This window comes from Squalius cephalus (genome assembly GCF_949319135.1).
Source record: "Squalius cephalus genome assembly, chromosome: 3".
Classification (NCBI taxonomy): Eukaryota; Metazoa; Chordata; class Actinopteri; order Cypriniformes; family Leuciscidae; genus Squalius; species Squalius cephalus.
In genome coordinates, this window is record NC_137124.1 from 28,742,631 (window position 1) to 28,767,758 (window position 25,128).

At 39.3% G+C, this 25,128-nt stretch overlaps 1 protein-coding gene across 29 annotated transcripts in view; it reads left to right on the forward strand.

Annotated features, from left to right (window-relative positions):
- The window catches only part of scrib (scribble planar cell polarity protein), a 96,296-nt gene extending 72,122 nt beyond the window's left edge, over positions 1-24,174 (forward strand). For 3 of the 29 annotated variants that reach the window (XM_079867026.1, XM_079867030.1, XM_079867031.1), the window contains 22 exons: positions 470-715; positions 1,699-1,809; positions 1,946-2,122; positions 2,322-2,438; positions 2,552-2,740; positions 3,138-3,257; positions 4,073-4,129; positions 4,900-4,980; positions 9,856-9,927; positions 10,979-11,029; positions 11,267-11,392; positions 12,491-12,541; positions 13,126-13,275; positions 13,761-13,920; positions 14,007-14,238; positions 14,870-14,959; positions 15,043-15,225; positions 17,377-17,516; positions 17,649-17,686; positions 21,171-21,225; positions 21,313-21,346; positions 24,043-24,174. In XM_079867026.1, coding sequence (XP_079723152.1) covers positions 470-715; positions 1,699-1,809; positions 1,946-2,122; positions 2,322-2,438; positions 2,552-2,740; positions 3,138-3,257; positions 4,073-4,129; positions 4,900-4,980; positions 9,856-9,927; positions 10,979-11,029; positions 11,267-11,392; positions 12,491-12,541; positions 13,126-13,275; positions 13,761-13,920; positions 14,007-14,238; positions 14,870-14,959; positions 15,043-15,225; positions 17,377-17,516; positions 17,649-17,686; positions 21,171-21,225; positions 21,313-21,329 — 2,463 coding nt within the window. In that variant the 3' untranslated portion in view covers positions 21,330-21,346; positions 24,043-24,174. Of the gene's footprint in view, positions 1-469; positions 716-1,698; positions 1,810-1,945; positions 2,123-2,321; positions 2,439-2,551; positions 2,741-3,137; positions 3,258-4,072; positions 4,130-4,589; positions 4,647-4,899; positions 4,981-8,743; positions 9,137-9,855; positions 9,928-10,150; positions 10,199-10,978; positions 11,030-11,266; positions 11,393-12,022; positions 12,134-12,490; positions 12,542-13,125; positions 13,276-13,760; positions 13,921-14,006; positions 14,239-14,869; positions 14,960-15,042; positions 15,226-15,648; positions 15,787-17,376; positions 17,517-17,648; positions 17,687-18,061; positions 18,137-21,170; positions 21,226-21,312; positions 21,347-24,035 lie in introns of all 29 variants that reach the window. The other 26 variants (XM_079867017.1, XM_079867019.1, XM_079867029.1 and 23 more) reach the window with 23 other exon arrangements.
- The last annotated feature ends 954 nt before the right edge of the window (positions 24,175-25,128 follow it).

Sequence of the window (25,128 nt, forward strand, 5' to 3'; positions counted from 1 at the left end):
GTGACAAGCTGTAGTAGTGTAGTAGAGACTGTTTTCAAAGGCTGCTCTTTTTGTACTTGCTCTAACACACTACATGATCTTGCTACCTAAAGCATCTCCAGCACTTCCTCTTTCTCCTGTTGCACATTCCCTTCTCTTTTCACTTCCCTGGCCAGATGTGTATCAGTTTGGTTTGCATGATTTTTCACTGAGAACCCAGGTTTTTAAAACCAAAGTGGAAATCACTTTTCCTTTAAGCCTATGAATGCATGAGAGGACTCAGCATTGGCTTTCGCCTGATCCAGATCAGTCCTGTACAGGAAAATGTTTCCCCCGTTTAACACCTGGAATCTTTAATGTTCCTCTAAAACCCTACATACAGCATTTAAAGAGCCAGTAAGACATCACAGCTCAGCATGAAGGGCTTTCATCTGCCCATTCTGGGCATATTGGCCCTCTATGACCCTCTGGTGTTTGGCTGTCACTTCAGATCAATGGTGTAGACATGACAGAGGCCAGACATGACCAGGCAGTAGCGCTGCTTACTGGCACCTCCCCCACCATCACCCTCCTGGTCGATCGGGACCAGGCCAGTGCAGGTGGCGCCTCCCCTCGAACTCGACCTCATTCACCCCCTCCTCCAGAGCCATCTGACTCACCTGAGCAAGAGGAAGGAGGAGACGAGCACCTTGGAAACCATCTCAACTGTCCCATGGAAGATGAATACCCCATTGAGGTGCGAGCTCTAACTTAAAGTGTGACAGTGAGTCTGTAGGGAATGTGTGAGTTGATAAATGCTGCTTGCTGTAGTTTAATCTCATAACAGCTTCATTTTGATGTTTTAATGCCTCACTCAACAGAGAAAATGGTGCACGGTATGAACATTGCATACTGGATTTATTGTTTTAGGATTGTGATTTGGCCTTTTGAAATTTACTCTATTGCTTTTGCATTTTATTGATGTTCCCTTGATGTTTTGAAGTTGTGTAGTTGTATAGACTTGCCCAGAAGACGTGTGCGTCTCCATCACAAATAACTGAACATTCAGTTATTTTCTCTAAAACATTGACACTACCATTCAAAAGTTTGGGGTCAGTAAGATTTTTCTTTATTAATTTCTTTAAAAAAAAAGAAAAATAACTTTTATTCAGCCAAGATGCGTTAAATTTCATCAAAAGTGACAGACATTTTGTTAAACTTTTGATTCATCAATGTTTCCTGAACCAAGTACCACAGTTTCCACAGAAATATTAACATATTAAGAGTATCATAAGAATAAATTAAGCAGCACAACTTATTTCATCATTGACGATAATAAGAAATGTTTCTTGAGCAGCAAATCAACATATTAGAATGATTTCTGAAGGATTGTGTGACACTAAAGACTGGAGTTTAGTGCTGAAAATTCAGCTTTGCAATCAAAAGAATAATTTGTTTTCAAATATGTTAAAATACAAAATGTAATATTTCAAAATGTTGCTGTTTTTACTGTATTTTTGGTCAAAAAATGCAGCCTTGGTGAGACAAGAGAGCTTTTTTTATTAAAAAAGCAACAAAAACAAAAATTACCAACCCCAAACTTTTGAGAAGTATCTTATTTAGTATTATAAATGAATCCCAAAGATTATATTTTCCATCTGACCTATTGCAAACCTAACTTTTTAAACTCAATAAATAAAACTTGACTTCTTAATACATCGCATTTTCCTCTCTGGACAGGAAGTGATGCTGATCAAAGCGGGTGGTCCCCTGGGTTTGAGCATTGTAGGGGGTAGCGACCATGCCAGTCACCCGTTTGGAATTAATGAGCCAGGGGTGTTCATCTCAAAGGTAAAATAAACTTCTTCATTATTATTTACAAGTATCTAGTATGATGCAGGTTGATGTCAAAAATGAATGCTGTGATTTGTGGTCAGTGGAGCTTGTGTCAGATGAATTCATTTCTGACCTTATTGTGTCTGAGTAGGTCATCCCCAATGGCTTGGCCTCTCAGAGTGGACTTCGTGTGGGCGATCGTATCTTGGAGGTGAACGCCATCGACCTGCGACATGCCACACACCAGGAAGCTGTTAGAGCATTGCTCTCCAACAAACAGGAGATCCGCATGCTTGTGCGCAGAGATCCCTCGCCTCCCGGCATGGAGGTATTATCATATTTGCACAGGAATGTGAGCAAAACCTACAGTATGGCCAGATGCCGTCAGGTGTTTTCTTACAGTCACATCTGTGAAGTTCTCTTGGCTCAGTCAGATTTAAGAAATATTCGATTTTCCTAAAAATACGGCATAATGGCCTGCAATGAGATACCCTTACATAGCCTCTAAAACATATGTGTTATTGTAGGAGATTGTCATTCACAAGCAGCCTGGAGAAAAGCTAGGAATCAGCATCAGGGGCGGCGCTAAAGGCCATGCAGGAAACCCCTTTGATCCCACAGATGAGGGCATCTTCATTTCCAAGGTAACCATAAAACTTAAACCCTTCAGGATTCTGATTGCAAAAAAAAACTGGTCTGGTTTCCTCCTCACTATAGTCATGTAAATCCTTGATTTGTTTCTCACTTGTTCTTATAGGTGAGCACCAGTGGTGCCGCTGCACGAGATGACCGACTGCGGGTGGGCATGCGCATTCTTGAGGTGGGCAACAACAGTCTGCTGGGTATGACCCACACGGAAGCAGTGAGGGTATTGCGTGCCTCCGGTGATTCCTTGGTTATGCTTGTGTGTGATGGCTTTGACCCAAGAAACGCTACAGGCATAGAGGTAAACACTTTTACAGGAGGAGAAGCAATCTGCTATGGTGTCCAGCTGTGGCTCAAATAATTATATAATAAAATGTACAGTACTTTGCAAATGTCTTAGGCAGGTTAGTTTTTTCACCCCAAAATAATGGTTAAGCCAGTTATTTATACCTTTTGCTGTAGTGTGTCAGTAGGAAATATCAGTTTACATTTCCAAACATTCCATTTGCATGGAATAATTTTGTAATAATCCAGTGAGATTTCTGTATGCACAATATAAATATATATTAACTGATATAAAAATAACTGGCTTGAAGTCATATTTTTGGCAAAAACTAATGTGCCTAAGACTTTTGCACCATGCTGTATAAACTACTACATAATTTGCATATTTATTTGTAATTGATTTGATTTTTCAGGCATCCCCTGGTGTTATTGCAAACCCGTTTGCGGCCGGTATTGTTCGTAAGAACAGTATGGAGAGCATCTCATCAGTAGACAGAGACCTGAGTCCTGAAGAGATTGATATCATGCAGAAGGTGAGCTCTCTGCGGCACACAGAATAGGAAGAACTGTGGCATGGATGGAAAAATAATATTCTTCTTAGTGGTGGGGGGAAAAATCGATTCTGTTCAGTATCGCGATATTTTACGTGCGCAATTATATCGATACAGTAGCACAAAGTATTGCAATATTTAATTATAAAATTATCTGTTTTACTTTCGGGTTATAGGGCTATGACGGTGGCAGTTTTTACCACTGCGGTGGTAGTGGACCAACTACCTGCGGTTGTTGGGGGGGTTGTTTTGAAAATTGAAATAAAAATTTTTAGTGTTTATTTGAGCAAAAAAATTTGGGGGGGGGGGGACAAGAGATTACATGCAGGGATGAGTTACGATTTTTGAATATTCGATTAGTTTATTTAATTATAGAATATCGAATAGGTTATGCAATTATTCTCTAAAATACAAATCTCCATGTTTTTGGTGCTAATGCGGTGGTGTTCATATAATTAGGCTATGTTCTGTAATAAGATCCTGTGTCCTGAATGTTCAACGACAATGTTTTTGCACTACCCTCCTAAGTTGCACTTCAGTAAATGTGTAGAAGATAATGTTCACAGAATTAATGTGACATTTGAAGTGAGTTGAGCAGTCTTATTTTCCTCATTTTTTGTAATGCCTTTGAACATGAATCGCAATATATCGCAGAATCGAATCGCAATACTTGCTGTATCGCAATATATTAAGAATCGCAATAATATTGAATCGTGGCCCAAATATCGCAATACTATCGAATCGTCACATTTTTGCCAATTCCCACCCCTAATTCTTCTGCCTGAACTTTCCTGCAGGAGGTAGAAATGGTAAGAGAGACGTCCCAGTGGGAACGGGAGGAGATGGAAAAAGTGGTGAGTAATTTCCTCCCCAGATCGCCTTTGTCATAACAGATTATTATCATAATAACAATTGCTATTAAAATGACAACAACTTCCGAATCTCCCCTATAACTATAACTAATATATTTGGATCTGTCCTTTTCTTCTCTCTTTCTCTTATCTTATGCCCCACTTTTCCCCCAAACCATTCTGAATGATTTTGGGTGTTGCTCATTCCAAACATCACATCTCGTTTCTACTCAATTCCATTCATCTCCTTCATTAAATATGTTCTCGTGTCTACATGGTTCCCTGATTTTATTTTTCATCCATGACTCTGTCACCTAAACCTCATCCCCATCTGTGCAATGGATGTCATCTGAATGTGTGTGTGTCCATATTTGTGTCGGTAAAATGTGTGCGTGTGTGATTGGGTAAATTTCACCAACCCACCCCCCACTCCCTCCTTATTACCCTCCCTCTTTTGGTAAAGGAGCGTATGCGCTTGGAGCGCGAGGAGGCAACTCGCTTGCTGGAGGAGGAAACTGAGGTGAGGCCTTATGCCCTCCCTGTCATAACGGCCCACAGTAGGGCTCCAGGAGTGAAACACGGGACCAGCCGTCACCTTGAACATGAACAAATGAGTCATGTCTGAACCTCTGAACATTAGAAGCTCTTTAGATACAGTGTCCTCATACTCAAAGCTTAATGAAAAGTCTAAATAAAATTCAGAAGATTGTTGAACATGTTCTTTCAGTGAACAAATATCTTTCAATGTAATCTTTCTAATGCTCTCTCTACAGAATTTGAGCACTGGGCCATTGAAACTGGACTACAAGACACTGGCGGCTCTGCCTACGACTAGTCTACAGAAAGTTAACAGAGTAAGTACCTACATGTAGCATCTTGTTTTAGTAAATAGGCTAGAAAGCATCTAGAAAAAAAATATTTGCAAGACTTTTGGACGTAAATGCCAGGTAAGGATTTCCAAACAAATGCTTCCTTATAAAGTGCGTACACCCACTGGCTGCTGCACGTCCATGAAATGAGCCTTTGTCGCTGCAGACTTGGGCTGAGTATTGACACAGAGTTTATTCAGTTATTTCTATTCGATTTCAATTCAAAACCTCTTGATTCGATTCCAATTTCAGTTCATTTGGATATATATCAGAATCAGTTCGGAAAGAAAGTCTCTCAATTAAATCTGCAAACTATACTGTCAATTGGTACAATACTAATAACATTAAAGTGCCCCTATAATGCTATTTTAAAGTCTCCTAATTTTGTTTAGGAGGTCTCCTACAACAGGTTTACATGCATCAAAGGTCAAAAAAACGTTTCATTTTCTCATAATAAACATTGCACATCACATTTTTCAGTGATTCTCAAACGACTCCATGGATGAATCAGTCTCTCTAAATCCCTCCTTTCCGTGAGCTACTCTGCTCTGATTGGCCAGACAGCTCAGTCTGTTGTGATTGGTCTATCATGTACAGCGCATGTCGAAAACAAAAACGGCCATTGCCATAACTGAACTTCAGCTCCATCCGGAGGTTTCTTACAGCTCAGCGATTGTACACTGTACACTAAAAACGGTAACGAACGATGACGTCGATTTTACCATATCAATCCGAGTGCGAGTCTGATGATGAAACATCGGAAGAACTAGTCATTCAACCTGAACCTCCATCGCAAGAGACAAGAGATGCAAGCGTCTTCTTGACGACATGATATCCACACGAATGAGCTACATACAGCAAGATGTCCTGTCCACACAGAATGTAGTAAGTCGTGACGTGTGAACTTCGAAAATAGATTCGAACACCAGACGACTCGTTTGAGCGGTTCAGAGTCGACTCTTTCTTTTGAGATAAATTTTTATTTATGATGCACTTTCAGCTTTACAACTTTGCAGACTGTTTACATTCACATACAGCTACATTACACACTGCATGAAAGGTCATTTTCAAAAATTCATAATAGGGGTACTTTAAAGGTTCAAATGAGCAGAGTCTAAACTATTAAATTATCTTGCTAATTATTTTTAGATATAATAATCAACAATAAGAAACATTTACATTTTTGGGGCAGTTTTTATATAAATGATGATGGCTGTCATCGCGGGGTTTTTTTTCTTCGTGACTGATTTATTCAAACATACATTCAATAAGACATCACTAACCGGTACAAATATTATAAATATGTAACAGTGTATTTTACATATGTAGAGTTATTATTTCTAATTAACTGACGAGTTTATGGATATTGAATAGCTTCCCTGAGGTAAATACAAAGTTATGTATCATTGTTTACAAGCTATTTTATTGACACTTTTTGCGGTCGAAACACTGATTGAGAGATAACATAAGACATGAAACATTTCATGGGCATTTGATGGGCACACTTGTACGCCGCTCTGCCGCTTGAGCTGAGGCGGCTGCAGAGATCGTTCTGTCACACTACATTAAAGAGCATCAAAATTACATTTATGTTTGAATTTTGTGATAAAATTGGCAGAATTTAAAAGCTTAGTCTTTGTTACTTATTAAAAGTAACAAAGCACAAAACTTATGGGTCAGCTCATATTTCCTCAGATGCTTGAATGTGTGTATTGGTCTTCTGAAACATTGAGGTCAAGCTTTACATTTGCTTAGTAGTGCTCCTTTTACTAGTAGTGCCAAAGGTGAAGCAGTCCAGCTGCTGGTCATTCCAGCCATACCTCTGACAAAATACAGATTGTATTTGCCAGTGCTTGAGGGGTAGTGAGGGGAGGTGCTGGCCGACAGCTGACAGTAGCTCAAGTTATTTTAAAATGTGTGCTGTGAGCTGATTGGTTGAATGGTTTAATGGGTGGGTGTGGCCATTGAGAATGAGGGACCCCTGGAAGATCTTGACAGTTAAGTTATCTAGAGTCGAGCCGTTTGGAATCAGCTCCTGTCATCGTATTGTGAGTGTACCACTGCTATTACTCTACAACTCTTTGACTTTTCTGTTATTTCTTTATCACTCATTCCTTCTTTACTACTTTTTCTTCTTTTTCTTTTTTTCCGAGTGTTTTATCTTTTACTGAACTAATAACAGTATCTATTGGTTGTTGGACGTTGAGTTTGAGCTAAGTCAGTAAATTGTATTATGTTAGTTCCACACAAACATCCCACTTACAGCGATGTATTGCCTTTAGTGATGTTCAGTAAAGGTTATAAAATGTAGTAGATGTAATTTGAGCTTTGTAATTTTAGTATTTTGATGTTCCTTGATATATTCCTTGCCTCTTTATCTTTAATTTTTAGCCTGTGTCTATTTTCTAGTAATGTATAACCTACATGGCACTAGCAGCTGTTAGCAAAGTTAAGAGAGGCATGGAGAGGGGGTGGACTGCTCTTAGACAGGGAAACACTACCGCACCGTTTTTCGTGGTATATGAAGAACCATTTAGTCGCGGCTATTTATAGAGACGGCAATTTTGTAGAGCAGTGACTTTTATCTGCACACAAGAGCCATCGAATGAAGTTTTTTATTAGAATGAGGCCATTAACTGTGTGTGACGGTCACAACTTAAGCATCACAATGTGCCACCAACTGCACCTGTTTGTGAAGCCACATTTGAAGCATTTTTTTCCCTGTGATGCGAATCAGAGAACAGATTTATAATTATTCGTAAAGTTGCATATTGTGGTTAGTGTCCACTCTGTAGTTACTTGCACTTGTAAGAACTACTTATGAATTAATTTAGGTTGTATATTTAAACTTCAGTTGTCTCAAAGCAAGCATTCAACGTTCATGATGGTGAAAAGATTTTAAATTGTGTATACCTCCTTACTAAGGCAAACTGTAGTAACTACGTCAAAACTGAAACGTTATTTTTAACTAAACTGTTAAAAATAGCTATTCTTTAATTGAAAAGATTTAAATGTATCGTTTATAAAAAAATAAAAAAAACTTGTTGCATTGGAAATTAACTTTTAAGTACTTAAGTACTACATTTTCTATAACTGAAGTAAAAATGAATTAAAGCTATAAAGAAATATTTTTAAAAAACAAAAACTAACAAAATGACAAAAGTACAACAAAATTGCTAAAATGAAAAGTGAATATATAAACATCAAGGTTAATTCAAAATATTAATGAAATCTATAATATTATATAATTAATACTAAAATAACACAGCACTGAAATGGAAAAACAGCTCCCTGGTTATTGAATTCATTGATTATATTTTTCACATTAAGTTTTCTCTGAAATTTTTCTCTGAGTCTGTCACAGGACATATCAAGCCTAAAGTCTATATTAAAGCACACAGCACATTAGTGCAAATGTTCAGGATTGAGTGACTGTTCACTGTGAGATGTCTCAGGATGATGGGATAGCTGTATTTAGCGCCTCACTCATCTGAATTGGCGTGACCGGTAGATGTTTGTGACTTTAGCATGGCTGTGATTCTTCCCAACTCTGCCAGACTAAACCCAACTGTTTCACTCTTTACTGCTTTTCTTTTCTTTTACATTTTCTGTGTTCTCATTCTCATGTCATTTTCCTGTCCCATTTATGCATCATTAGTTGCTCTGCTCTTTTATCTGTCTTTGTTTCATTCTCACATTATTTCTGCCTTTTGTCTCTGTCGACCACATTCTCTCTCTCATTCCTCAGTTTTCTCCCTCCTTTGCTGCATTCGTCACAATGGAGGCTGCCATGCCAGCTGGCCCTGTAGATCCCCTGGGTTTTGAGAAAGTCCATGCCTCTATGTACCATGTAGAGCCCATTGCCCTCCCTTCATCTCCAGTCTGCCCAGCCGCAAGTTCAGCGGCTTTAAAACAGCCCCAAGCCGACACATGGGACCCACTCCCAGCTCTAGGAGTGCCACAAGAAACTAACCAGGAAGAAGAATGTCTTGTGGACTCCCAGCCAATCTGCTTTAGTGAAAACCCCTTCCTTGTGGCTAATCGCAAGGGCAAAGGCTGCCCTCCTGAGGAGCGCATTTTATCAGGGCCACCTGTGGGTTACGGCAGGCATGGGCAGCTGCAACCCTGGTTGTACAGCAAGGCAAGCAGCCTTGAGGAGTGTGTTTTGTGACTGAGTGTGTTTCTGGTCAAGCATGGTGTGTCATCAGTAGCTATTTAGAGTTAACATACCACCTTAATCCCAAAGGCCATCCAAAGACTTGAATAGCTGCTTTAGACTTATCAATGTCTTTGAAAACATCCTTAGGTTGTAAAATTGTTTCACAGAAAAATACATGTCTATGTACATTTCCCATGTTTAGAAAATAGGTGAAGCTGAAAATGGAACGGATGCAAAAATGGGACTTTGTACTGTGCTTTAACGTATGGTCTTGAGGCATTTAAACATTCCCAGAGTGACTGAGAATGCTTTGAATGTGAAATCAACAGGTGCTGAACAAAAAGAGTGAAGGGCTAAGGCCTCTCACCTTAAATACAGACCTGCCACTAGCCATTTACAGGAACTTAAAACACTGTTTTTTTTTTTTAAAGAAACGTTTAAAATGTTTTATGTAGCATGACATTGTTGTAGACACTGTTTGTAAGAATGCATATTTATGGCATCACTGCTTGATTTCAAATGATCTGAGGCACGTAATACAACACATTTGTCATCAAGTGCAGTTGTTTATGGTTTGCTGTTGTTACTCTCAAATCAAGATTAACTGCTTCTATAAAACTTTGTAATTTGGCAAATTTTGCTTATTGGAAATGGCAGACCTCAACTTGCTCTAGTGATGTGTTAATTTTTCTGTATTTCAGGGTTCACCGTCTGAGCTTCTCAGGATTGACAGTCCTGTCCGAGATGCTGCACACTCTCCACACAACTCGCAGGTCAGTCCCACTTAAATCGGTTTCACTCCCTTTTCATTATCAGCCCTTTCTTTTCTCATTTGTTTTCATGTGGCTGTCAAACATTTTCCATTGGGAGGGCTGTACAGATTTATCAGGTCTACTTTTTACAGGTCTAGTTAATGTCTTCATTAAGTTAGTATTCTGGTTGATGGCCTATGTGCTCTGACTCCACCCGTCGTCATGACATTTCCATATTTCTCAGCAGTCCCACAAATCTTCCTCTGCGATGCTTGGAAGAGAGGTTCGATATGTAAGTGGGCTGACTAGCCCTTGTATGGCCTGCACTAGCTCCATTTGGCTTTGCATTAGATGTTAAGAGAGGAATGGTGTACGAGCCTGACTGTAACTGAGCATGTCCTGCTTTTCATGCTCTCTGCAGCAGTGAAATGCTTGACTCTTATAGTATTTACACCAAACCAAGCAACTGAGCATGTAACTACAGCTTTGTAAATTAACACTGCGTAATAAGACCTTGGGAATCATATGTAGTGAATGTACCAAATTATAATATCCATATCCATACTGTTCAAAGTTTGTGGTTGGGGATTTAAAAAAAAAAGGTTTTTAATAAAAAAGTATCTTATGATCACCAAGGCTCAATTTGATTGATTTAAAAATACAGTAAACACAGAAAACATTTTAAATTATAATAATAATTCTATTTAATATATTTAAAAAATATTTTATTCTTGTGATGGTAAAGGTGAATTTTCAGCATCATTACTCCAGTCTTCAGTGTCACATGATCCTTCAGAAATCATTCTAATAATCTGATTTGATGCTCATGAAACATTTCTTATTATTATTAATATTAATTGAAAACATGTTTTTCTGGAAACCATGATAAAAAAAAAGTTTTTACTCTTTTTACTCTATTTTACTCTTACCAATCTTTTGAATTATAATATAATATAATAAAGCCCACATGTGCAGTTACTGGACTTGAAACGGCAAATCCCATGTGAAAACGTTCTCTTTCGTTCACTAATTTTTACATCATGTTCATCATTTTCTTTTTTGTGTGTTTCAGTCAAACATTCAGTTCCCTTCAAATGCAAACACCAAGGATAGTACATCATCAGTGAGTGTCAAAAAGTGTCGATATCTAGTAATATATACTAGAGCAAGTTCATGCTAATATTAATTTGAATTACATTACCGACCATATTATGTTAAACTTGCAATCATTATGCAAATGCAAAATGTCAAAAACAGTAAAGGTCACTGGAAAGTGTTTTAGCTATAGTACTTTCAGCATCTTGCTCCCCAAATGGTGGATAGTTGGATTTACTGTTATTTAATTTCTCTCTCTTTTTAGACTAAACCTGGTGCCATCCAGCCACTCTCTAGGGTGCGACCCGCTGTGTCTCCAGCCAGTCAGGATGGCCACAGCAGTCCCAACCCTTTCCAGCATGGCCTCTCTCCCATCAGCTCTCAGACCACTGTAAGATCCCTCACCACTGTCTGAACCCTAATGAGGCTCCCCCTTCATCCTCAGTTACCAATGCCTAAAGACCAACAGAACGCAACTGTTGTTTTATTTTCTCCATATATATTCCAAGGTGTGATTACCGCTGTGCCTATTAAGCCTAACAAATGGTCACACCATAATCCAGGTCAAAGATACGGGTTGTTTAGAAAACAAAGACATATCAACTTCTCACTGCAAGTAACATTGTGCCTGTTTTCTATCAAGACACTTCTTTTGGATTTTTTTTCTTTCCCTAATCACACAAACCACATTGTTTGCACAGCAAGGTTTACACTCACATTATCTCAGGATACCAGTGTAAACTAAAATATCGTCCAGAGTCGTTTGCCCCAGTCACCATAACCACAGACCTCCCTCATACTATCAATCTCTCTCCTCTCCTCTCCTCTCCTCTCCCCTCCCTCCATCTTTCCATTGACATTGGCGAGTGGGCTGCATGCGGTCTAGCCCTGCATTTTCCTCCTGTGCTCTGCCTTTGCTGCTCTGTCTCTCATTAGCTGTTCCATCCTTTTTGTCCTCTGTCTGTTTCTCTACCCCTCCACCCCTCCGTCTTCGACCCCCTCTCCCCAACCCCTCGTACAGCCTCGTGCCCCATCCCCTGACACACATGAGGAATACCCCATCAATATCAAGCAGGTATATAAGGCCTTCGCAGCTGTGCCACACTCCCTGGCCGTACTGGAACCCCCACAGGTAGGACAAATGCTCCTCAAGGTTGTGAGCATGTGTGGTTCCCCCGTAATCCAGTGCTTGGTCACCCATACTTCCTGTTTGAGGAGTCTTCCCATTGGACACTTGTTCCTTTGGGAGCTTGTTTCCTATTTGCTGTTGTTGTGCATGAGTCACTCGTATGGTGCTGTCAAATCCAGGAGTTCATTTCACAGGGTCACTAATGTGCGTCATTCATCTGTCACTTGGTTGTTTGATGTTCTTGATTTGATATTGTGACTCCTTCCAGTGTGTAAAGTGTGTCCTCTCATCCAACAGGACTTGTTTTGTCTCAAGTGTGTCTTAACTGAATCATCTTTCCTTTTCACTCTCGTTTGTTAGGATCTTTATGCTCCACGGAACAATGTCAGTGCAAAGCAACCGTCACCAGAGGTATGTCTTCTATCTTTGTAATCCGTAACATTTTTAAAGAGCTGTTTTAAACTGGAATACACTACATGACTTTATCCCTGGTTTTTGCTCCGATTGTCAGTTCGGAAGCATCAGAGCTAGTTGCTGAAAGTCAGTCTGCAGATTTTGGCCAGTCACTTGTGTGGACATAGACAGATTTTTTTCAAGCTTCAGACTATGACTCCATCCTCCATCGGAGGATATCAAACATTTTTGATATTTTGCACCATACATTTTAGAATGTATATTGTTTTCATTTATGTGTCTCCTAACAATGAGCCACATGGTTTTGCGGGAGTTTGTCGACAGAACAGTTTGACAGTTTGTTAGTGTGTGATCCTCCGTTGTTTAGTGTATGATGCCCTTTTTATTTTAAGTCAGCTAGTGTATGATTAAAATCTCTTCAGATTTTAAAAGTCCTGTAGTGTATTCCAGCCTTTCGTCAACATGATGGTATGAGCCTGACACATAACCCTTATTTGGTGTGTATTGACTCACCACAACTTAAGAACGCAACATTGTTTGCAAGCGTGATGTTGATATGCTGTACGTGATGGCTCTTTCAGCCTGAGCTGAATAATGAGGTGTTTATGGATGAGGGTGATGGTGAGGGCAGTGGTCCTCTCAGCTCTCGTCCCTCCCTCTCATCTGACCGCCACGAGTACAGGAGCCTGGCAGCCGTGCCACGCCTGTCTCGCCCCTCAATGGAGTCGAAGGTACCCAGCTCTTCTCCAGCAGAACCACTCTGACACTTTGGATGCTTTTGAGCTTGAGAGGTGGTGGTGCAGGTGTATATGTCGCTTCGAACCACAACAATTAACGCAATTCATGTGTGTCCGAAATGTCAAGAAGCCAGATCATCCGGCAGCATGCATTTCGGTAAAGAACGGGAACGTGTTCGATCGGTGTTCTGCTCTGAATCAAGGCAGTTATTGTTGGTGACAAGGCTTCAGGAGAGCAATAATTTTAGTCTTTTTTGCAATGGCAGCAATTTTATGCAATCACTGCATCATCATGGTGGTGGGTCAGCAAATATTTGGTACTTTTGTGCAAATTCTTACTCATTGTCTTAATTTCAGAACATCATGGGAGCTGCTCTTGCATGCCGGATGCATGTAAAATTTGGTTGCATGTAAATCGTACTTTATAATTGATCTGAAACTTGAATGTCCGTATCTCTCTCTCACTCACTCTCTCCCAGACTCCCCCCTCTTTTGGCAGAGATAGTCCAGAGCAGCGCTCTTTCAGAGACAGACAGAAATATTTTGAGATTGATGTGAAGCAGCAGACACCAGACAAACCTAAACCTCGCATCTCACTTGTGGGAGAAGAGGATCTGAAGAAAATGAAAGAGGAAGAAGGTTTGTGTCTGTGTAGTTGTAAAGTGTACAGTAACTTGAGTTCATGGGTGAATCATGCTAAATTGTGCATCAATGACTTTCCTCAGCAAAGCGAATTGAACAGAGTGCACGAGAGTATATGCTGGATGAAGATGAGGAGGATGAGGAGGAAGATCTGGCAAAACAGGTGGCAGATATGAAGGCTCATGGAAAGGTTATACTTGATGGTGTGGAGTACAAGGTGGAGAGCTTGGGAAGTCACAGTTCCCCATCTCCACGGCAGTGTGCCACACCTCCAAGCTATAGTGCCACTCCTCCCAGCCACTGTGGCAGCTCAGGGTGAGCTATGCTTTTGCTGAATCATTTGCTAGATTTTCATAGTTGCAAAGTTGTTCTCATTAGGTAGTATTTTATCATTGTAATTTTGACTACAGAACACACTCAAAACATCTAAAACTCCCATCCTGATATCTTTGATGATTAATAATATAAATGCATAACAAAAATATATACTACCATTCAAAAGTGTGGGGTCAGTAAGATATTTTTTTTTAAATCTAGTCTTATGCTCACCAAAGCTACATTTGATTGAATTCTATATTTGATTGAAAATAAAGTAGAAACAGTAATATTGTAAAAATATATGAAATAGCACAGCTATTTACAATTAATGGATGTAAAAACTGCGTACTTGGCAACCCTGGCATAGGGTCAAATAGCGGCGCAATTTTGTAAAACTGTGTTAAAGTGAGATTGCATGAAATTGTTAATTGCATGCAAGAGACATAAACTTCACACACCGTATGAGTTGCAGTCTGTTATGTTTCTCTGCCCCTTTTGATTGGGAGGATACGTCTGTCTTAATCAGCGGCTGTTTAGCGGTCAATGTCCGATTTTGCAGATAATTGCTTTTATCAGCTAAACAATACATCAGTGCATCCCTAGTAAAGTTGTCGCTTTCGCTCCCCAGTCCTTCCTCTGTCGACGGTAAAGGCGACTCCCAGCGAAATTCAATGGAAGACGGCTTCAGACTGGAGCAGAGACCTAATTCCATGACGGGGTGAATGCTAATTCTCAGAGCTAAACGGTTTGGTGATGGTTCAGGATATTTGAAATGCTTGAACCCAGTGTTTGTCTTAATAGTTTGATCCCAGTTTATCCCGGTGAATCTGTGGCTCCGATTCGGACGGCCAAGGCAGAGCGTAGGCAGCAAGATCGGTTACGCATGCAGAGCCCGGAGCTTGCCGTCGCTATGGACAAGGAGCTGTCTCCTGCTGAAAAACGAGCCCTGGAAGCAGAGAAGAGGGCCATGTGGAGAGCAGCCAGGTATAATGGCCACAGTGTTCATGTGTTATATGAAAATGTATCAGCATTTTGCTCTCCGGTCTCATCCATTCCTCTGTAACGCTGATCTCGAAAGAGCTGTCCACTTGTGGTGCCTTAATCTCATCTTTTTCTCCAGGCTTTTAGTAAAAACTTACCCTGTTTCTAATGTCTTCCCCTTGATGAACAGGGCTTTCAAAGACATTTTCACATTGTTCAAATAGATAAAATATACATTATATTTATACACACAGATATGCGTTGTGCATTTGTCTTTGATGGCCCTCAGTTTCAATGTAAACCTCTCCTTAATCTATACTGTCCATTACAGAGTATTTCCTTTCATCTGTGCTCCTTCCTCTCTTCCCTTTTCTTTGTGTGTTATTGTTTTCTATCCTCTCCACTTTCTTACTTGCTGCTCCCAAGGCCTTATGGTCTAGAGGAGGACGTAAGGCAGTATGAGCAAGACCTGGCTAAGCGGCTCTACCAGTCCCGTGTGAGGGCATCTCTAGGCAGTGCTGCAACCCCTCCCAATTCCTGCTCCTCCTCTTCCTGTCAGCCCAGGTCTGCCCTTAACAGCCAGAAAGCATCATGGGGGCTTAGCTCTGATGCTTGTCACTGCTTGGGGTGCTTGGTTCTTGTGGACATTTTATAGTGCATAGTGTGTAACGGATGAAAAGTTTTGTAGTGGCTTTTTCTGAACAATGAACATGCCCTACAAGAACCCACTACTGCTTTTGCACGTGTGCTATTTTATTTATTATTTAGTTTGGTGGCGCACACCCTCTTTCTCTTTGCTCGCTCACTTTTTCCTCCCATCTGTGTATCAATAAAGGTCCCATGTTGTCCTAATAACATGTTTTTCTTTGCTGTTGTTAAAGTTGCTTGCAGTTATTTTTATTAGAGGTGCACTGATACTAGTTCTAGTCAATACCAAGACCTTCATTAAAATTGTCTTCTATGTACAGGAACCATTGATACTTGGTTCCTTCATATGGAAGCTGTAAAAACACATGCTGGCAGATTTCAGTAGTCACTTAAATATGTTTTTTGTTCCACATTGCAAGATATTGTGGCCAAAAACCATCCACTTAGACTAAAAGAGCTGCCTAACCAACAGTAAAATGACCAACTACACTTTTTACAGCTTTTTTTAGGCTATGTGATGTTTAGGTTTGGCTAAATCTGAAATAATAGCACAATAATATTATGCTGATTAAAGATTGGAGCTTGGGATTTTGTGATGGTTGTGCATATGGTCTGTGAATGGACTTTCTGAGTGCACTATAATGAGACTAAATCGGACTTAAATTTAGGCAGAGCGTGTGTTCATGGCTTTAAAAGAATAGTTCACTCAAAAATGTAAATTCAGCCATTATTTATTCACCTACTCACCCTGTGCTAATATAGTCTCATGAACATGCAGTCGTATACAGCAAACCAACGGCCACCAGTCATATGGGATCATCCTGCGATACTTTTGTGGTCACTGTCCACTGCCATTATATGAACAATCTCAAGACAATTTGTTTTAGAAGTTACATAAATATTTGAAAAGTAAAATACATTGTGATCATATAAAGCCAAAGCTAAACAGAATGCTGTTAAAATGACCATAATGTCCTTGGGCCGGTTGCATAAACCACTTAGACTTAGTCTTACAAGTTAGTCATCTAATTTCTTTTCTTCAAAATGGGTCTTTTTTTTAACAAAATGTCAGTTTTGTCAGTGTCATAAAAAATGTCAGTTTACATAAAAAGGTAGATTGTTTTTTGAAAAGTAAGACTGATTAGCCCTAACTAATTGCTTATTGGTCAGATTAGTTCTTAAGACGCAGCTATGTTTATGCAACCGGCCCCTGGTGTCTCAAAGATCTAAATGCATTTGAGCTTTGGGTTTGAAAAAGGCTTACATTAGGAGAAGCTCTGCAGTTCCACCAACAAATGAGACATAGTCGGTGCATCTCTAGTTTGTGATCCTTTCTCATAACTTTTTCACATTTTTACAGCCTCCATCAAATTTACTTCTCCTGTATTAACCAATCAGTGTGCACAGCACCTCTTCCTCTTTCATCTCTCATCCTGTCTCTCTCCACACACCGTTTGCATTCCTCCTTCACTCTCTGTGCCTCACTGTATCTCACTCTCTTTCCAGGATGAAGTCTCTAGAGCAGGATGCTTTGAAGGCCCAGATGGTCATTGCCAAGTCTAAAGAGGGGAAGAAGCGCGGAACGTTGGATCAGCTGTCGGAGTCACCGTCACCTGCGCCCACACCCTCTCCAACACCAATGGAAGGTGATGATCTCATTTAAATTGATCTGAACAACAAAACAATGCTGAGCTCTGTTTTCACGCTCTGTTGGGTGATCCTGTTTCATTTTTAACATGCAAATGTGTTACATTTATCCATTGTTGTGTCCTAAACAGATATCAGTCCACGGGCAGTGACTTCACCAGGCAGACTGGTATGAGGCTATTGTTATTTATATTTTCCATTTAGTACAGAGCAAACAGCACATTTTGAATCACCAGTAATGTAGTTGACTAATCCCCTTACTAGAATGCCAAACATAAATGTTTTACTTTTTATGATAAAAAAAGTCATTCTTTACTCTTAAAAATCATGTCCATAGCAAGTAGAACATCATCCATGAACTTTTCCTTTATCTGTTTTCTTTGTTGCCCTTTCTTCTTCCTTCCTTGTACTTTTACATGTCTCTGCTTCTCACCCTCTTGTCCTTCCCTTCGTCCATCCTGCCATCTCTCTTTTGCAATGTTGATTTCCCCCTTCTTTCTCTTTCCATCTCTCCACTGCTTATGCCTGTTTGCTGTCCTTTTAGTCCCTGTCAGAAAAGAAGTTTGACTACCGACAATTCGCTGCCATTCCTTCTTCTAAACCCGTTTACGACATTCAGGTATTGCCTGCATGCAAAGCGTCAAGGAGTCCAGCCTGCCCGAACCCTTTGATCCACTCCTGTCCTCCTGGCTTCCCCTGCTTCCCCTGCTGCTCCTCTCCCTGGCCCTTCTGACAACTAGTTCAAAACTATTAACTATTCAGGCCCTCTACTTGCCAGCGTGAGCAGCATGGTCATTCGTGTTACTGCAGCTTTAAGCATCATTCTGGATCCTAGTTGTCAGCAATTTGGGTTTAGTTTTCGGCTCTAAGGACCATTTCCACTGCTTAAACTCATCCTGTTCTTAATCTACTTACATTGTCAATACCATGTGCTTGTCTTCTGGTTATGCAGATGTAGCGTAGAGGCGGGGCTTACAGATTGGTCCGTGGGCTTTGCGTTAATCCAAAACATGGGATAACATACTAATGCACTAAAAAAGAAAACAGCATTGCATTGTCCTCTTCCTCCCTCCACTCTGTGTGCGGCCCTGCGCACTCGCTCTCAAAAGAGCTGAATGTGGCTCTGCCGTGTGATGTCACTGGGAGAGACAGTTCTACCGGGGATGCAGGGTGTCATGGGAACAATGGAACGTCGTGTTTCTTGGTGTTTTGTGGTTGTGTTTCGGGATCTTTGTATGAAGGGAAATTGGGCATGTGGGGTGAAGTTAATGTTCCAATACTCTTCCTCTGGCACTGGACCAAAAGACCACCAAATCTGTGAGACTGACACAATCTGTCAAACTGGTGTCTAAATTGGTGCCACTAAATTGATATTAAGTAATGAATGAAGCAATTACGAATGAATGAAGCATTTATGTTTGTATGAAGATTCAGCTAACACATTTATGGCATTGACAACATATTGCTGATTTAGATCTGCTGAATATGGATCGTTTCAATGAATAACAATCAGTCTTTATTGGATCTTTGAAAGGGATAATTAATGCTCTGATTTGCTAATGAGGTTTTGTTTTTTGTTTTCAAATTTGATTGGTTTGGTGGAGCACAAGTTGTATTATTTACTTGATAAGTTGAGCTGGAACAGTGTGTCTTTAGACTACATTCACAATGTCATGTTTTTGGCCCTCAAATTGTCCTGTGCAGACAGAAGCAGACCACAAATAATGTGTGTATAACCAGGCAACTGAAGCCAGTCACTCTAACTCAGTGGTCTCAAACTCAATTCCTGGAGGGCCACAGCTCTGCACAGTTTAGCTCCAACCAGCTCCAACTCACACCTGCAAGGAAGTTTCTAGTAATCCTGAAGACTTGATTAGCTGGATCAGGTGTGTTTGATTAGGGTTGGAGCAAAACTGTGCAGAGCTGTGGCTCTCCAGGAATTGAGTTTGAGATCACTGCTCTAACTCATGGTGTCGTTGAATAGAGCTTTTAACCAGAGTGACAGATAACAATAGTAATATAAAGAGTTATTAAAGTGTTTAAGAGTTTTATTTTTATTTTCTAAATATTTTGTGTTATAAACTTTTTTGTAATGTTTTTTTATATTATCTCATTTTTATTCTCAAGTAGTTCCTGCTGCTTTTGCCCTCTCAGATATGCAGCCAAAACTTTATAACTTGTTTTTTGATTTTTCTCAAGTTTTCTCACATTCTCTCCAACCACACAATGCCATTATTTTGTCAGAAATGTTACTAGTTATTGAGTGTCTGCCATTTTTAGAAGCTTTAGAAGTGTGTATAAAAGTGATTTTCCTTTTTAGTATAAATTACATACATCATTTCAACATACATTAATATTTAAAAGATTGTGGCAAGTTGTTTTTAAGAAATGAATACTTTTATTCAGCGAGGCCACATTAAATTGACCAAAAGTGACTGCATTTCAAGAATTTTACATTTTTCATTTTAAATATGATAAAAAATTAAATCCTGTTCTTATTAAGAGACACTTAAGACTGGAGTAATGGCTGCTGAAGTTTTTTTCATGTTACTGTTTTTACTGTATTTTTTGATCAAATAACGCAGCCTTAGGGAGCATTAGAGACTTCTCTCACAAACTTTAAGAATCTTACTGACCTCAAACATTGAACTTTTGTAGTGCAAGTTGTTCCCTTTTAAAGTCGCCTTTAAAGCCTAGATACATCAGTTTTGTTGGCTCATGTTAAACATAGGTCGTTCAAAATGCCTCTAGTCGATCCTAATTTACTGCACTCTGGACTCAAGCAAAGCCATACGCAGGAAGTCTGATAAATCCTTAAATGCTATTTGGTGGCCTTTTGAGACTGCCATTATTTGACTAAGTGTTTACTATGTTGTGTTTATGTGAGTTACTGTGTGAAGAAGCACCTTCACCCTGACTGGGATCATTTAATGTAGTTCTCGGGGTTATTCGTGGGGGTGGGGGGGGATGAAAAAACCTGGTTTGCAATGTGTTTTTGGTGGGGGTGAAGGTTTGTTCAGCATGCCTGTGTTGTGAGATTTTGGAGGGACTGTTGTGTGAAGTTTTAAGCAGACTCTGAAAAGCGTTAAAAAGAGCTTAGTATGTTATACATTTTCTTCCAATTCTTGGGAAAAGATGGAAAAGGTCTCTCAAATATCCTTGAAGTGCTTGTTGTGGGTGTTTTGGGGACATTTTCAGCATTAGGCCAATCCTTTAACAACATCTAACTGGATCTTCAACAGAGGAGCACGAGAAGTTTGTAGGCCTCATAGACCTTATTTTAAGATAGATGTCCCTCAGTAAGTCTGTCCGCAGCTGTTTTAACCTCAGTTTTGAAGCAGCTGCAGCTTCCCTACAGAAGTGCTTTCTGATCAGGTGAAGGTCAAGCGGCGTCTCCCAGAACAGCTCTGTGGCTCAGATGTCTAGAGTCTGTTGATCCAACCGACCACTGTGCCGTTCTAAATACCTCGTCTTGTCATTTTAATTTGTCTTTTTAGACTGAATATTTACACCTAGCATTTTTGCAATTCAGCCAAAAAGAGCTATTCATGTGAGACACCTGAAACATTTGTCTTTTGGGTTGGAAAGAAAAGATGAGCTGTTGAATTCTTACTGAACGTTTCCTCCTCTTACGCTCTGTCTCTCTCTTGCAGTCCCCTGGTGCAGGTGATGACATGCGCTTCATGGATGATGCCTCCAGTAACCCTGGTAAGATCCTCAGAGTGAATTCAGTCTACTGGGTATCTTTATGCGTTCACTAGTACTTGGCTTACAGTTATTGTCCCCTTGACACAGGTGACTTCCTTGGATAAATGCTCTTCTAATATTGGTAGGAGATCTGTTTGTGTGAGTGTGTGTGTGTGTGCGCATATGCATTGGTTTTTGATAAGAAGCCTGCTGTACTGCACTTGTTTATGGGCTAAACTTATCCACCTTTTTTCTAATAAGCCCCATGACGCTTTACTCGAATTATGGGAGTAACTTCCATTAAACTGTAAACAATCAGTGAAAGGTTCGGTCTATGAACGCAATAATAAGCTTTTTCAAAAACTGGGTACCATGAGATTACATTTTTTCTACTCACCCTTCAACCATCGAACATTAAAAGGAATTTTAAAAGTTGTAACAAATTACTACAACAGACAAGGAATAACCCCAAAAGCTCGATTTTCCGCAGCAATATTACGAACTTGTTAAATATCACTGTAGGAACATTGCGTGATATTTCGAAATGATTTCTATCATTTTGACAGATAATAAATCTTGTATTTACCTGCTTTAGAAACGTTACAGTAAACACTGCTAATAGGGATAAAAAGTGAAAAGCAGAGACAATCACATTTTAAACAAAGCATCCGTGTGAAAACAAACCTGGAAAGAGACCTGAGCATTTGGAGAAAAACAAGAGATTCTTAGTGCATTCCAGTGAATTATTCATGGGATATATGGTAAATTAAATCGGGACAGCAGGCCACAAATGACCAGTATGTTGTCTTTTTTCATGCTGTTACAGCAGAATACAAAGAAAAAAATGTAATCAGGAGGAAAAGAATGCAGCGACTGAAAATAGCTCTTTCCGTAGATATTCTTGTTATACCATGTCACATAAAAATTCCAGGTGTTGCGTTATTCTCCTGAAGTCTGAAAATAGCACACAAAGGAAATTTTACAGCTCATTCAGTCAAACTGACAAATAAGGATTATTTATAGGGCAACTTTATGATTTGAAATTACCGTTTGTTTCAGTATTTTTGAGTGGAACTTCCCCAAACTGGAAGTGCCTTTCATAATCTAAAACGCGGGAGGCTTGTTAGGAAAAAGGTGGATAATCTGCAATTTCTTCAAAATTACAGAGGTTCAGATGAGCTTTCAAGGTTACTTGATTAAGAGTTCTACCAATTTTTCAAAATAGGTGTGTCTGACGACATGAACTGCATGTGAATTTTAGCAATCTGAATGTAATGCCACATGCTGTAGTTTGCCAAAACAGTAACATAAGTCTTATAATAGATGAAGATTTAAACAGCTACCTTCTGTTTGACGTAGTGTGTAACAGCAGTGGTCAACACAGTCACATAACTTCTTAGCCGATATTTTTATTATTATTTTTTATGGCTGAAAACCGATCAGTGTTCCATATTCTATCGTTTAAAATGCTACAAGTACAATGTTGAGAATGTGCTTAAGATTACATTTAACAGTTATTGAGTTATTGCTGTTCTTAAATGAGCGGTTTAATGTAAAACCAGAAAAAGAGCATGCACTATAAAATATCCAATATCAACCAACATGTCAGGAATAATGTACATCCAGCTTGGTTGTTTTTGCTAAATAATTTTTGCCATAACTGGCTAGATGTACATTATCCCACTTATTACACAGCTGCTTGCCACATTAGTTAATAATTGGATGCAAAATATAGATTTGAGTTTAAATATTTAATTTGCTCACTTGTAAAGCTTCCACAAAGAAAAAGAGTTCCTTGCATGAGCTTAGATGAACCAGCAAGTAAAAAAATAAATAAGCATTTAAGGTATAACAGTTAATATTACTTGATTGGTGAAAAGCTGTGTAACAAGTGGTGACTTGGACATAAATATTGATTTGAGATGAAAAAATCGTACCTGTTTATTATCTTAGAATCCATTATAGTACAAAACAATCATTCTGGCAACAATACGAACTCTTCAACAATATTACAGTATTTTAATACTCCAATTTCATTTTCAATAGTCGATAAGTAAGATTCAAGATGTTACCAGTTGAGTTTTAATGAAAGAGAGAGAGCAATATAAGCTCTCTGTTATAGTTTTGCTATTGACGACGGCCATTATTTGGAAATATCATCATTTGGAATGTCACATCTTACAAGTCAGAATCAAGTAGTCCAGAGAGCTGTGTAAAAAAAAAACTTTAATATCGACCAATAACCGTTATAGTTCTGATATATTGTGCATCCCTGTTGTGCATAACACAACCCTGTAATATTCTGAAGTCTCTCTGCTGCGGTAAAATACTCCTAATGTTAAGTTTTATTACATTTTGAAAAATTGGTGAACCTGTTGTTTGTACATCTAACAGATCTTTCACTGCAAGTTTCATTAAAATGGGTGTCAATTTCATAATCAAGAGGACATTGCTGTAGAGTACACTTATATATTTTTATCTGTGTGCTTCTAACCTCAATTACAGTGTCTTGATAAGGCACCCAAATGTCATCAGTGCTCTGCAGGGGTTTTTCTGCATGGTGTGCAGCTCCGCCTTTCAGCTTATGCATCATCGAATGGCTCTCCTGAATCACTGCTTTGCGGGAGTTTGGGGGTTTAGAACTGAAATCGGATGGTATGGGGCTTAAAGATGATGGGATGGTTTGGAAGTGTAAATAAAAGAAGGCATCAATGTTATTGTTATAAAAGCTGTCAATTAGGAGGTGGCAAATTTCTTATTTTCAGTGGTTGTGCAGCGTTAAAGACTCTTCTTCCTCTTGCACGATAAAATGTCATTAATTTTTATTTTCGGTTGTAGATCCAGAAGTTCCCGTGGCCACCACATCTGCTCTAGAGGAGATGGCTCTCTACAGTAACAAGCGCAAACTACGACAGGGCCGCCGCAGCCTGGAGGCTCCTGTGCCCACGTAACCGTACACTCACACACTAATGCATCTGAACTGTGAAGATAAAACACACATAGTGATCATCTAATACTAAAAGATGTACAGAGATATTAAACCACTCTTATTTCAGTGCCGACAACACAGGTTGGGGGAGGTGAGCTGATGGGCTTCTCGCAAATGCTAGCCTTGCCTTTTCAGTTGAAAAGGATTGCTATGAGGATGGCTGATTCGTTTACCCATTCTACTCAATTTTTCTGTCTGTCACCATTTTAGAAGCAGAATTGTTTTAAGAGATGCTGTGGGTTTTTCTGAACTCTTTGAAAACATTCTCTAGAAAATGTTCTGGGCGAAATGTGGAAAGGCAGAAAAGGGGATTTTTAAATGTATCCGTGTTCATGTTTTGGGACATTCAGTTTGCAGACAACATACTGCTACCTTCACTGCCCATGTAAGCCAGAATTTCACTTTTGTTGTTTTAATTCACTATCAGAAAGAAAAGATTTTATTCCTTTTAAATGTAATTTATTAATGTAATATACTGTTTTTAATCTATGGGAATCCAGTTCAATAGAGGAACAAATTGAGGCTTTTGGACATGTGTATAAGCTGATTACTTGTTATTTTGTGATGAATTTTGAGTTTTGGGATTGGTATAAATTTTCTTGCACGCAACATTTTAAGATTGAAAACGAGGCCTTGGCATAAAGCTTTATTTCCATTTTATATCCATATCGGTTTCAAAACAGAATTCTCTTTTAAGGTGATGCAAATGAATGTAATATTTTTGAAAGACCTTTTTGGAATGTGTATGATCATGCCATATCATAAAGACTGACCTACTATATTGAGTAGCGTCATTCTAAACCTTTTGATTAATCTCTAGTCTTCCTTGACTGGACGGGGAGAGTAAAATGAAGACTTTTTTTGTTCTTTTGGTGACCTAAATCACCTAAAATGCGTTCTCCATTTTTTTTCTACTCCTTGTTCTGGGCCATGTT